This window comes from Cydia pomonella, chromosome 13, assembly GCF_033807575.1.
Source record: "Cydia pomonella isolate Wapato2018A chromosome 13, ilCydPomo1, whole genome shotgun sequence".
In the NCBI taxonomy this organism is placed as follows: domain Eukaryota; kingdom Metazoa; phylum Arthropoda; class Insecta; order Lepidoptera; family Tortricidae; genus Cydia; species Cydia pomonella.
Genome location: NC_084715.1, coordinates 18,557,300 through 18,570,834, shown reverse-complemented (window position 1 = coordinate 18,570,834; position 13,535 = coordinate 18,557,300). Strand labels below are relative to the sequence as shown.

Below are 13,535 nucleotides of genomic sequence, written 5' to 3'. Positions count from 1 at the left end.
CACTTTTTTCCTCTTTTTGCATACTTCTTAGGTTAAATTATTTAATTTAATTACCATTAATTAAATTTATTTATTTATTTGTACCATAATAATTTCCTCATAGGTGATGTGAAAAGCAGTATGTAAATTTATCACGCGGTAGCAAAAATATTTCCACCTTAGGGTGGTATTCCACCTATCCAATTTCTTGGTCCAATGTCATTGCTTTTCACTCTGTCATTAATCAAAATGTGAGACGCAATACACATTGGACAAAGAAATTGCATAGAAATACCACCCATAGGCGTTAACAATTGAATCCCTCACTACGCTAGGATTCTATTTTAGAATACCTCGTTACACTCAGATTGTAATTATAAAATCCTTCACTATTTTTTTTCTTATTTTTTTTATTATTAAAAGCACTATTTTCAAAATGATCTGCAGATACATGTTTCAATAAATGTAACTTTTCTATGGGAAGATGTATCAGGTCTTCGTTCCCAACAAATTTAACCCATTGCCTGCATCTGAAAACATATAGCCTTGGTTATGTACAGTTTATATTCCAACCCGTTTTATATTGGACGTCCAGTTTATATTGGACCCGGGTATGTTCTTAAACTACGTCCAAAAGAGAGGTATGGGCAATGTGAATGTCATCTCGCCTTGTGTGGTAGGGCACAGCACAGCAGATGTCATTCCAGATCTAGAGCAGAGCCCAACTGGGGAAGTACCTCCACCTTACAGAAAACCGCAGCCAAATAACACTTGACCCTACTCATAGTGTGTTCCTGCCGGTGAGTAAGGTTGCCAGAGCTCAACGAGGGGGGTGGGGTTAGGGTCGGCAACGCGCATGTAACTCCTCTGGAGTTGCAGGTGTACATAGGCTACGGACACTGCTTACCATCAGGCAGGCCGTATGCTTGTTTGCCACCGACGTAGTATAAAAAAAAATATTCCAAGTGTTTGCTAATCAGATGATCAACTGATTATTTAGCGCTAATATGCATCTATAAATCAAATCAATTATGTTAAATAATGACCATTAATGCATAGATGATAGATAATTTTCCACTGAAAATCTTCGACGAATTAATTTTGTGTCATATTGCATGCAAGTTCTCAGGAAATTTCACATATTTTATTTAATTACTTACACTTATATACAAATAAACATAGAATTATCGATAGTTTTAGTACATCCCTAGTTCACAACAAAAAATAATATAAAATATCAAATTTTCGATGTGTTTAAAGCCTGCTGCACCAAAATAAGGTCAAAAGTATCTAAAGCAATACGTACCGGTCTTTATCCAAGGGAAATATCGCCATAAAATCCCTTTTTTCGTGATTTTCTCGAGTGGCTCGCTTGCCACTTATTTCACACTTAGTAAACCGTTTTCTCGGTGGCATTGTAACAAACTCGTTCTTTACTCTGATCACGGTTCACTATTTTCGATATTTTCACTAAATAATAAAGAAATTGCACGAAATACCCGAACAAAACATTGAAGCCTTCATAACAAACAAAACAATTAGGCTGACAGTTGACTTGATGTAAACTTGACAGAATAAATAGCACTGACGTTTTATTTTTCTTCGTTGGCAAAGATTTGCGAAACAAGTTCCATACAAAACTTATTTTGTTCCTAGTTGCGTGAGCCTGGTAACGCCCTGTGAAGTTTGTTTACGTTGTTGATTTGTGATGGTGCATGCATTACGTGCACTGTTGATACGTAACTAGGGGCAACTGATCAACATTTACGTTTTTATTGACAACGCTCATGCGCTTTGAGAACTGTTAATAAGTAACCATGGCAACGCCCATGCGTTCTGTGTATTTATGGACTGTGTGTAAGAAAAGTGTCCATCAAAAAACATTAAATAGGCGGCGCCACAATACATCGAAATAAAATGTCATAGACCTAGTATTTATATAGATGTGCTATACGCGTGCGCCTGTGAGGGACAGAACATACGCAATGCGACAAAATTAAGAACACATTTTAACATTCCTGACAACATACCCAAAACAATCTACGTAATTTGGTCGGGTTATTTGTTGCCCCTCCCCCATTTCATCTCTATATGATTATACATCTATGGTTCATGTAATCTACCTAGCGCCACCTAGAGCCTACCTAGCGCCACCGGAGAGATTAGGAACTATTATTTAAACCTGAAAGCTGGTCACTTTTGCAATAGTTCTGCCATAAGAGATTTTCCTCCTTTTAATTCCACACTTCATATGTGTATTGTTTATGAAGTTTGACGCCTGTCTTTCATATGTGTTTTAGAAGCTGTCATTAATGAGAATGTAAACAAACAATAAAAGGGGGTTTAAAATTAATATTATTTTATGGACCTGTCGTAAAGTGACGGAATTAAAGTAAAATAGGTACCAATCTCATATTTCTGACATAAACATTATCGGGCTTTGAGTAAATGATTTTAGTCAGTATACATACTGTATGTTGCTCATTTGACATAGATACTCATGTTGCCAGAATCCAATTGCCTGGTTAGTCAGTTTATCGTCGTAAGGCTCAATGTACATACATTACAATTACAATGTACTGTAGAATGAATTGTTTCCTGCGGTATTTCCGGACTGATACGACCTTCAAACCTTCATGAAAAGAGCGTAGGTACTCCCATCTTAAAGGCTGACAACGCACTTACAACCCCTCTGGTGTTGCGGATGTCCATGGGCGACGGTAATCGCTTACCATCAAGCATAACAAAAAGAAAAACAATGTGCATATTTGATGCAATCTAATTTGAACCCTTCTCGAACGGAATAAAGTAGCATTTCCTTTGTTTCATTGCTATTTCAAAGAAATAAAATTCATCCCAATTTACTTATACAACAAGGTTCAATTAAAAATAGGGAAATTTTGTATGGTGGGACTTACGAGGTTATACCAAATTAGCCATAAGTTTATAGAAAAACGGATAATGTTTTTTTTCTTCTACTAGGAACATGGTGAAGAAGAATTATCAAAATGGCGGCTAGTCCGAGTCGACGAAAACTTCCGCGTGATTGCACTAGGCTTGCCAGTGCCGCGGTACAGCGGGCAGCCTTTGGACCCTCCGCTACGCTCGCGTTTCCAAGCGAGGGACGTCGTCACCATCGGTTTTGGGGTGAGTCTAATGGGCTGTATTTATACAGAATGTTTTTTAAAAGGCTATTATAGTATGAATTATCTCAGACCAAACAAGCAAACAAACATTTATACAGCAAATAGGCCACAGGGGCACTTTTACATGTCAATTTTTTACAATAAATAACAAAATACAATTACAAATATGGAATCAATTAAATATTAGATACTTTATTAGAGATGTATACAGTCTCTAATTGTCGAATTACACAAAAAAAACCTACCTATTCAGACTATTACCTACTCCTGCAAAAATCACTGGCAGTACAGTCGATAGATCGGAGCGGCCAAGGTGCTCAAAAACATCTGAACACGCACTTTAACGCCTTGACAATAAAGGCGTTCAGATATTTGTGAGCACCTTGGCCGCTCCGTACGTACATAAGATCTCCACATTTTGCGTATAAATACAAACATGTGAGAATATTATACCCACAGTTTTCACGCAAAATAGGCACAATGGTTGTCGAGTTGCGGAAAATGCCCAGAAACACTATACCCACAGCATAGAAACATTTCTTACACAGCCAAGCTTTCATTATGTGGTTAAATATTGTTTCTTTTTTTCTTGGAAGTCTGAATTAATGAATTAGAATCACTTGCTACGCTCCTGATTCAATTATAATAGGATTATTTTATTAGGGCATTTACATATAGAAAAAACAATGATATTGTGTTCATATTGTTATAATATCACAGCCTAAAATTCTTACTACAGCTATGCATGTTTATTCTGCAACTCTGCAGAAAAAATGGTAAGAAGTAATTCTTTATATTCCTCCTGGAGAATTCCGTTGATGACTTTCACATTCGCTTCTTTCATTGTTGTAAAATTATTAGTGTTAATGCCTCTTTGTTCACCTGAAAACATTCATTATGTTTTACGTAATTAAAATTATAATAGGTTAGTGTCTTTAATCTTTAACAAACTAGAAATATAGACTTAACTCGGGGTCCATATTGGGTTGCATTAAAGTTTAAGTCATATCTGTCATGTTTGTCGGTCTGGGCTAGTGGGTAGTGACCCTGCCTACGACGCCGATGGTCCCGGGTTCAAATCCTGGTAAGGGCATTTGCATTGGTGAGCATGGATATTTGTTCCTGAGTCATGGGTGTTTTTTCGATTTACATATTTAAGTATTTATAAATATTTATATATTATATATATCGTTGTCTAAGTACCCTCAACACAAGCCTTATTGAGCTTACTGCGGGACTTAGTCAATTTGTGTAATAATGTCCTATAATATTTATTTATTTATTTATATCTTTGATCCGCATAACAACTAGTGTCATAAATGTCATAATCATCATTGCGCATACAAATGAAAACTCATATTATATTGTGTTATACATTTTTAGCCATAATATTTGATGACATACATAGCAGTTGTCATATATTTTTTGTGCATACCTAACTAAACTAACCTAAAATTTTATACGAATTAAATTTATGACTATAAAAATTACGACATAACATACCTAACTCATTTATGAAAAAACTCAGTTATGCTTAGGAATAATTCTGACTAAAGATTTTTTATGACTCCCAATTTTATGCATAAAGTGTTATGACAATTAAAAATATGACAAAAGTTATTATGCGACCAGAGGGAGTCCCCTTAAATCGACCGTGATATGGACCGTGATTACCTTTTGTATTGTTTTTGAGCTCCCGATATTTCGACGCAGTTACATGCATCTTGTTCGCGGGTAACTGATGATAGCGGGCGGGGTCTACACAACTTCGACACCCACCCGCTATCTTACAACAAAAGGTATTCACGGTGCATATCCCGGTCGATTTTAGTCTAGTGAAACTATCCGTGAATCATTCAAAACTGTTAAACCTGAAATCGACTTAATAGCTATTAATTTTGTAAAAAAAAGGCTGTGACGTCACTACGTGCTCCGTTCTATTCACTTCCTTGTCATTTTATATTGTCTTTAACATACTGATATGATGATATCATGTTTCAGATGACACAATTTAATTTGTGTGCATATAAATATGACACTCGTGCATTTGACGCAAGTTGATTCAATTGATTCGAAAATTATGTCTACGGTGACAATTTTTCATCATAATAATATATTTCTATGAAAAATCTTTAAAAAATCTACTAGTAACGTTTTTATTAAATGCCTTATAATTTTGTACAGTCGCGGACTTTAATTGCTGAGCCATTTGGGGTTTACTTTACATTGGATAATTCATACTGTTAGTATTGACAACCAAGTTAGCTTGAACCCTATATATAACTACTGAAATATTTTATTTGAAAATCTTGTCTCAACTTACCGCATAAAACGATATCATTTTGGGAATATTTGACATCTCCGACTATGGTATCATTTAGTACCACACCCAGTACAACAGGGTCCAATAGCGACCAGTAATCTGCATACGTTATGGAAATCCTCTCAAAGCTGTTTAGAGATGTTATTATTTTAGTTGGTATGGCTCCTAGTACTTCCTCGCGCCATTGCTGTAATAAAAAATAAAAATAAACTTTCAATGTGTCTGGGTTAGCGTTATTCATAACTATTTCAAATCGATAGCTAAAGTAGTTCTCGAGATATTTGGCAATGTGTCAGACAGACGGACGGAAAGAAATCGCACCATAAGGGTTTGTTTTGTAGGTACCTTTTGGTACGGAACCCTAAAAACGACAATATTTGGTTAGTTTAATCAGAGGGCCACATAAGCTTTTGACGGACTCGTTCGCCAAGCCAACTTTTGTGAAAAGAAGTTAATGAATTAGAAACCATATTAATATGGGACCTTATAGTCATTGGATGTAGGTAACTCCTTTCAAATCGGATCACGGGGCTTGGAAAAATTATAGAACATACATAAAAAAGCTACAATCAAATACAGAGCCTTCTCCTTCTTGGAATTGTCGAAAATGTATGAAATGAAAGCGGGCGATATGATTGTCAATCCTTTCGATAAAATGATGAAGCGATGCAACAGCAACGCAGCTGTCGTCGCAATCGGTATGTGACCTTAAATTGTCTCGCTAGAGGATAACAGCGGGTACCTAAAGCGGTTAGCATTCAAATATCGATATGGAAAACCTGTTAGCTGACTAAGATTAGCATGTTTTCTTGTCCTTTGATAAAACAGGTTTTTGACTCAAAATTAAACATTATTATTCAAAGCTTACTCGGGTTATGTTCTTAGTTCCAACTTGTGAGAAGGGTAGAATCGTCACTTTCTCTGGATTCGCGTTTTGCATTATTATATGATAGGCTTCCGCGTCTTGTTCTGCGTTAAACTCTGGCGTTGGCTCAATTTCACCTGAAATCAAAAGTAATAAAATAACAGGCAGTAACTTGACCAACAGATCTTCTATTAGTAGATCTACTATTCAATAAACTAAATTTCTTACCATATGTACCAGGCTGTCCAGTGGTACAAACGATAGGAAATAACATCACATGACTTCAATGGGACATGCAAATCTATGAAACGGCCAAGCCATATTTTTTTGAGCCTTTCGCTGCCGAGCTGGACACAAGTGGGCGATTTTAGTATGCAAAATAAAAGCGCGGCGTTGTAATCGTATGTAAGCTTAGTTAAGCCAGGGCTTAGGGGCTTGGCAATGGTTTTTTTAAGCAAGGTTTAGTAAAGTCAGAGCTGATTTTACTGAGATCTGATAACTTTTTTTACAGTAAAAGCTAGTGAACCTTGGCCGCCAATTGTACATGCAATGATTTAGGTGGGATTGTATACTTACTGTAAACGTGCCCCGCGCCCACGTACAGATGCGAGAGCCGACTAACCAATTGTGGTTCTAATCGCATCGCCAATGCAATATTCGTTAGTGACCCGATTGCAACTAGTATAACTTCACCTGGAAGAAATTAAAAAAAGTAATGCTCGTCCTTAAAGTTGGCCAAAGGCGCCTAGCCTTTCAAAGATAGCATATACTAGGGAATTTAGGAAGGGTATCGCCGAAGAAATGTTAATTTTCACTTGAACTTGTTACTTGAATAATAATAGGACGCTTATAAAATCCTTTTCCTTTAAAAAAAATTTAAAATTGTCCCATATATATGTACGTCGTTTAGGATTGTGTCTACCGAAATGATGTCAACGCCTTAGATACTAAAATTTACCTGGATGCTTATTAACCAGATGAATAATCCCCAAAGCTGCATGTATCGATTGAGCTTCAATGGGCTCAATCGGCTTGTTTTCGTTGTCGCCCAGACCGTCTACTCCGAACCAGTCTTCGGCCGGCACTGAGATCACTAGGGACGTGTTGCTGCCACGATATATTGGGACCTGAGACATTTTAACAATTTAATAAAATTTTTGTCAAAACAAGAACCCGTTGAATGCCACGCCTATCGTGCGCGGCCTGGCATCGTTAACCTTGTCGGAATGCATTAATGTTGATATTGAGCTGCCACGCACGACAGTTGACGTTTTTGGCGATCAAAGGGTTATAGCAAACTGGACTTTGCTTTTAACAGTCTTCATAGATTATTTAGAAATAGTGGATCTTTTCATCAATTTTGATAATTTACCAAATACTGAATCGATTAAAAATTCTATTTAACTATGTAAACCTTACCAAATTTCACGAGAATCGGTAAAAAAATGCGTCCTGTTGATCAGAACAACCGGAGAGCCGAACATACAAAACCGGACCCGGATATGTCCTTAAACTACGTCCAAAAGAGAGTCATACGCACTGTGAATGTCATCTCGCTTAGTGTGTTAGGGCATAGAACAGCGGATGTCATTCCAGATCTAGAGCCCAACCTGGGACCTTAAAGAAAAACCTTACAGAAAATCGCAGCCAAATAACACTAGACCCTTCTTATAGTGTTGTGTTCCTGCCGGTGGCCGGAGAGCTCAACGAGGGTGCGGAGTGTAAGGGTCGGCAACGCACATATAACTCCTCTGGAGTTACAGGCGTACACCGGCTACGGAGACTGCTTACCATCAAGCGGGCCGTATGCTTGCTTGCCAACGATGTAGTATAAAAAAAATACAAAAGCATTTTTGACTCGGCAGAAAGATAGATCTTCCTTCGCTCTTGCTCGGTCGATTAGAAAGAGTATAAAGATAGTTACATCACGTCTCCCCGCTATGTCTAATATCCTTTGTGTGTTGTGGAATGCCTGGCTTTCGTTCACGTTGCCATGAGTAGTTGACAGTGCCATGAGTGTTGGGCTGAAATAAAAGAATTTTATGAAGCCATAATGTTACTTTTTACACGGCTAGTACCTATTCTAGATGAACTAGCCCCCTTTTGCAAGAAAAGCCTCTCGGGCTATTTCCCTATTCGTATTCGTGCCTCATTGTGACGACCGGTCTGGCCTAGTGGGTAGTGACTCTGCCTATGAAGCCGATGGTCCTGGGTTCGAATCCCGATAAGGACATTTATGTGTGTGAGCACAGATCCTGAGTCATGGATGTTTTCTATGTATTTAAGTATTTGTAGGTATATGATATATATCGTGGTCTGAGTACCCACAACACAAGCCTTCTTGAGCTTACTGTGGGGCTTAGTCAACTTGTGTAAGAATGTACTGTAATATCTATGCACTTATTTATTTATTCTTGTTCGGGTTTTAGTGAGATAGAGTCGCTCGGACCCAGTCGTGACCTAGACGAAATGGCCAATTTCATTAAGTATTTACCTACTTCATTTAATGTTTCGATACCAAATGCTGCTGTAACCTACTTAATTAATGAGTTTTCATTGTTAGCGGGAATAATTGAAATCATTAATTTATGTATATACAGTCGTCTGAAAACATCGACACGATTGAAGTGCCAAAAATATGTATACACGACTTTATGGCCCATAATATTTGGGTAGTGTATACATTTTTTTGGCACTTTGTCCGTATCGATATTTTCAGACGTGACCGTACAATACTAGCGACCTGCCCCGGCTTCGCAAGGGTTACACAAAACATTAACATTTTATACACCTAACCCTTCCTCATGAATCACTATTGATACCTGTGAAAACCGCAAGAAAATCCGTTCAGTATTTTTTGAGTTTATCACGAACGTACACACATACATACATGTTTGTATAGGCAGGAAATTTTTATATTAAAAATTTCCATAATGTCAAATGGATCCGGGTATGTCCTTAAACTACGTCAGAAACAGAGGTATGAGCATTGTGAATGTCATCTCGCTTTGTGTGGTAGGGCACAGCACAGCGGATGTCATTCCAGATCTAGAGCAAAGCCCACCTGGGGAAGTACCACCTTACAGAAAACAGCAGTAAAACATTAGACCCTACTCAACGAGGGAGCGGAGTGTTAGGGTAGCCAACGCGAATGTAACTCCTCTGGAGTTCTGGAGTTGTACATAAACTGTTTACCATCAGGCAGGCCGTATACTTGTTTGCCACCGACGTAGTATAAAAAAAATGTCCAGGGAGGAAATGGGGACTACTTTTGTAAGACTAGGTTGTCCACTATCCTCTTACATGCAATACTTACCCATTAAAGTACTTTTCATAAAGAAGTGCCATAAATATGGCCATAGCGTCGTCTGCTCCGCCATCGTGGTCTATTACTAGTTTGCTTATAACACCATTATCATTGCTGTCATCATTACCAGTGCTGAAATAATAAACACTGCACTAAATTAACATAACTGAAATGAGCCCCAGTATACGGTATGTTTTTTCAATTTTTAGGAAAATTTTGTAATTGGTAAAGAAGGTCATGCTGAGCAACTTTTAATAAGGGAGTAACCCCGAAATAGTAAAAAAATATCTTTCATATTCATATTTTATTGGTAAAGCTAATTACAAATGAAGAGTACATAAAATAAAATTTCATTTTACTAATGTTCTTTGATAGAGAATCAAGTAGATTAACATGGATACATGAACAGCCAAAGAGTATGAAAGAACCAATTTGTTTTCGCAATTTCGGGCTTGGACCTATAGTAAACGTTGCTTACTATGTATTTACTTCGCAAAATATGGTTCTGATTAGAAAATAAAAACCGGCCAAGAGCATGTCGGGCCATGCTCAGAGTAGGGTTCCGTAGTTACTCTTCCGTCACAATAAGCTAAACTGGAGCTTAAAGTATGGTAGATTGTTAACCAAGGGATGAACTGTGAGTGTACGTCTTTTTACTATGAAGGGGAAACTTTTTGCGATAACTCAAAAACAGCTAAACTGATCATATCCGCTATAGTTTTCATTTAATGTCTTTCTTAAGCTCTACTTCCAAGATTTTTTTCATATTTTTTGGACCTATGGTTCAAAAGTTAGAGGGGCCATGCCAAATTTCAGCTTTCTAGCACTAACGACCACGGAGCAAAGCCTCGGACAGACAGACAGACAGACGGACATGGCGAAACTATAATTGTTCCTAGTTGACTACGGAACCCTAAAAAGGTGTTTATTCAACCCTTAGCCATAATTTGTCTCATTCGTGTTTATGTTATTAATAAAAAAAGTATATTATGTACGGAATATCATTTGATATTTACCACTAGCTTTTCGGTGAAAGAAAACATCGTGAGGAAACTGCATACATCCGCAAAGAAATTCGAAGATGTATGTGTAGTCCCTAACCCGCATTGGGCCACCGTGGGGACTATAGCCCAAACCCTCTGCCGCAGGAGAGGCCTGTGCCCAGCAGTGGGCATAACATACAAACGCAAAGTAAGCGCTTCGAACTTATTTCGAACGAAAATGATTAAACTAGGGACATTGTATGTTCTGAACCTGTGTGTGTTTGTGTAACCCACACATATTTATTTTTAGAGATGTACAATGACATAATGAAGTGGGATTTCCCGAATGAAACTACTTATTGTTCTTATACCTAATTATTTTATTATAAGTAACACGTTTTAATAGTAGTTTTATGGCATTTCGTCAGAAGCAACCATTAGAATATTATCGTTTTGTCAAGATTATTAGGTTTTTTTAAAACGGGCAAAATCGGCTGAGCCTTGGTAACGCCGCCATTTATCTCAAGAAAGATAAAACCAATAAAATAGAACATTATATAAGGCAAAGATAAGGCAAATGACATAAGTGTATGTATTAAAAGATTTGTATTATCTATATTTAAGTTTTACCAAGACTACTCTGGTTATTGTTTCCCATCTGTCATGTCATTAGATAACAATGTCATTATCACCAGTTATCACACCAACAAACTCATATTACTTATTGATAAGTAATAAATAGGAAATGTTATGAGAGCAATTGTAGCTTAGTTTTCATCTTTGCGCGTAGATCTGTAAACAGAGAGCTCAACGCCAATACGGCTAGGAACCGGTGTATATAGTACCGGTAAATTATAGTACAGGTTTATTTCCGTTTTCCTCCGAAATTTTATAAGAAAGCGAATGTTTTAAGAGCTTTATTGTAACCTAAAAAACCGGGTTATTCGACGAGCGATGAAACGGCCGGCCTGGTGGTGTGCCACGTAAACATAGACACCGACACAGGAAGAAACCGGTTTTTATTGCTCTAAACAGGTTAATTTGACAAGAACTGTTCTTATAAAAACCGGCTTAAAAATAACGGATTTTCAAGCGAAACTGAAATTAAAAGAATTTGCGCCAAGTACATGATAACGGTTTGGAAATTTAACCGGTTTCCGAGCCTTGCTTACCGCGAACATTTAAAATCGAAATTGTTATCTGCTTCTCTCTTACATATTCGAGCGATAGAGAGGCAGAAATCGATCATCGATTTCAACATACGCGGTAGAATCTCAGGTGTTAATTTTTTCGATTATTTGAAATTATTTTATTATATACATGGTATTGGCATTTTACTTATACATCAAATAAGGAACGGCTGGTTTTTCATATGACAGTCAAACAGTCCTTACTACCTATTGTTTATCTCATTACCTGTTTTTGTCCTTCAATATTAAGATAAATAATTCTAAATGCATTGTAATTGGTTATTTCTGTTGGAGGAGGAGGGTAGTTTAGCTCACTCGAAGGATCGAGGCAAAAAAATCTGAACTGGTTCATCGCGAATGTCCCCGATTGTACCTATCTAATTTATTATCGTTATCAAATATAAGAAAAGTAAAACTAACAATTTTACCTTTTCTAATAGCAACCCAAAATACCTACACATTTTGACGACCGGTTTGGCCTTGTGGATAGTGACCCTGCCTACGAAGCTGATGGTCCCGGGTTCAAATCCTGGTAAGAGCATTTATTCGTGTGATGAGCATGGATATTTGTTCCTGCGTCATGGGTGTTTTCTGAATATTTATATATTATATATATCGTTGTCTAAGTACCCTCAACACAAGCCTTACTTATTGAGCTTACTGTGGGACTTAGTCAATTTGTGTAATAATGTCGTATAATATTTATTTATTTATTTTATATTTATTTATTTTTAAAAGATAAGTCACGTTTAAAAAGGTGTCAAAAGACGTGCGGATTTTTATAAAAAATCTTACTATTAAGTTTACTTTGATATCAAATCCAACGCTGCCAAAAGAAAAACTCTATAGGCACTTAAGTGTATCGTTAACGTTATGTAGGTATTGGTTAGGTATACAACATAATACGTAAACAAAATAAATGCCAGCGAGTAACTTTTATATTGCTAGTGTGATTTAAACATAGTCATAATTTAAACAGTGGTTATTTCTTATGAACACAGTGTTATATTGGAAGTTTATTTAGTTTATGTAAATTAAGGTTAAGAATACCAATGGATACCATTTTCCTTCTATTTTGTAGGTACAATAAATATGTTCAAATATAATTTGCACTAGGTACTTAATAATACTGACATATATTTAAGGACGGGCCTTACGGGCACTAAGAATGGTGGTAGTTCAGCGGTGTCGCTCACTAATTCGAGCCAACCGTGCAGTCTAACGCAATTAGTTGCGACCAATCGCGCACGTGATGTGAACTCACCAACCAATCGCGTTGTGGCGTTAGACTGACGATTGGCTCGCATTCGTGTGCGTGACATCGCTGCACTGGTCCCATTCTTATTGCTCGTAAGGCCCGTGCTTAGATATATATCAATGCTAAATAATAATTATTTTTGCACTGACCTGTGAAAAAAAACTTAACTACAAAACATACAATGTCCTTAGTTTATTAGAAAAAATAAGCTTTTTTACAGTAGTCACGATACAAATTTACGAAAATTAAGTGAAAAAACCTGCACTTCCGATCTATATCTATAAATATACAGATTATACGTAGGTACTCACCTTATCGGAATAAAAACAACAAGTAAAACTGCCACTAAAATGATACAGTATTTATATTTTCTTACAGCCATTTTGTGATGAAAAATACACTATATTTAACCGGAGTCACTGACACGACCGATGCGTAATCAAGATCGTCTAATCTGAGAATGACTGGCCAATTCGAACGTACA

The 13,535-nt window shown here is 37.0% G+C and overlaps 2 protein-coding genes across 3 annotated transcripts in view; one reads left to right on the top strand and one right to left on the bottom strand.

The window, feature by feature from the left end:
* The window catches only part of LOC133524471 (von Willebrand factor A domain-containing protein 8), a 77,512-nt gene that overhangs the window by 7,276 nt on the left and 56,701 nt on the right, over nt 1-13,535 (top strand). The window contains exon 5 of the mRNA XM_061860507.1: nt 2,962-3,126. Within this exon, the coding sequence (XP_061716491.1) occupies nt 2,962-3,126 (165 nt within the window). The remainder of the gene's footprint in view (nt 1-2,961; nt 3,127-13,535) is intronic.
* Nucleotides 3,818-13,516, bottom strand: LOC133524473 (inosine-uridine preferring nucleoside hydrolase-like). Of its 2 annotated transcripts, none has more exons than XM_061860510.1 (8): nt 13,363-13,516; nt 9,630-9,752; nt 8,238-8,337; nt 7,272-7,440; nt 6,890-7,006; nt 6,317-6,450; nt 5,449-5,635; nt 3,818-4,007 (listed from the first exon to the last, which is right to left on the bottom strand). In XM_061860510.1, the coding sequence occupies exons 1-8, from the start codon at nt 13,431-13,433 to the stop codon at nt 3,865-3,867; spliced, it is 1,044 nt and encodes a 347-aa protein (XP_061716494.1). In that variant the 5' UTR covers nt 13,434-13,516; the 3' UTR covers nt 3,818-3,864. The 2 variants fall into 2 exon arrangements, with proteins under 2 accessions (XP_061716494.1, XP_061716493.1); XM_061860509.1 differs by having other exon boundaries at nt 9,630-9,767; nt 13,363-13,512.

What these genes read in the sequence shown, in the direction of transcription:
- LOC133524473 (XM_061860509.1), bottom strand. Translation starts at nt 13,433, where the DNA reads ATGGCTGTAAGAAAATATAAATACTGTATCATTTTAGTGGCAGTTTTA. An exon ending in GTTGTTTTTATTCCGATAAG is followed by an intron (nt 9,768 to 13,362) that starts GTGAGTACCTAC and finishes AATTTAGTGCAG; the next exon opens with TGTTTATTATTTCAGCACTG. An exon ending in GAACTAAGAACATAACCCGA is followed by an intron (nt 5,636 to 6,316) that starts GTAAGCTTTGAA and finishes TTTTTATTACAG; the next exon opens with CAATGGCGCGAGGAAGTACT.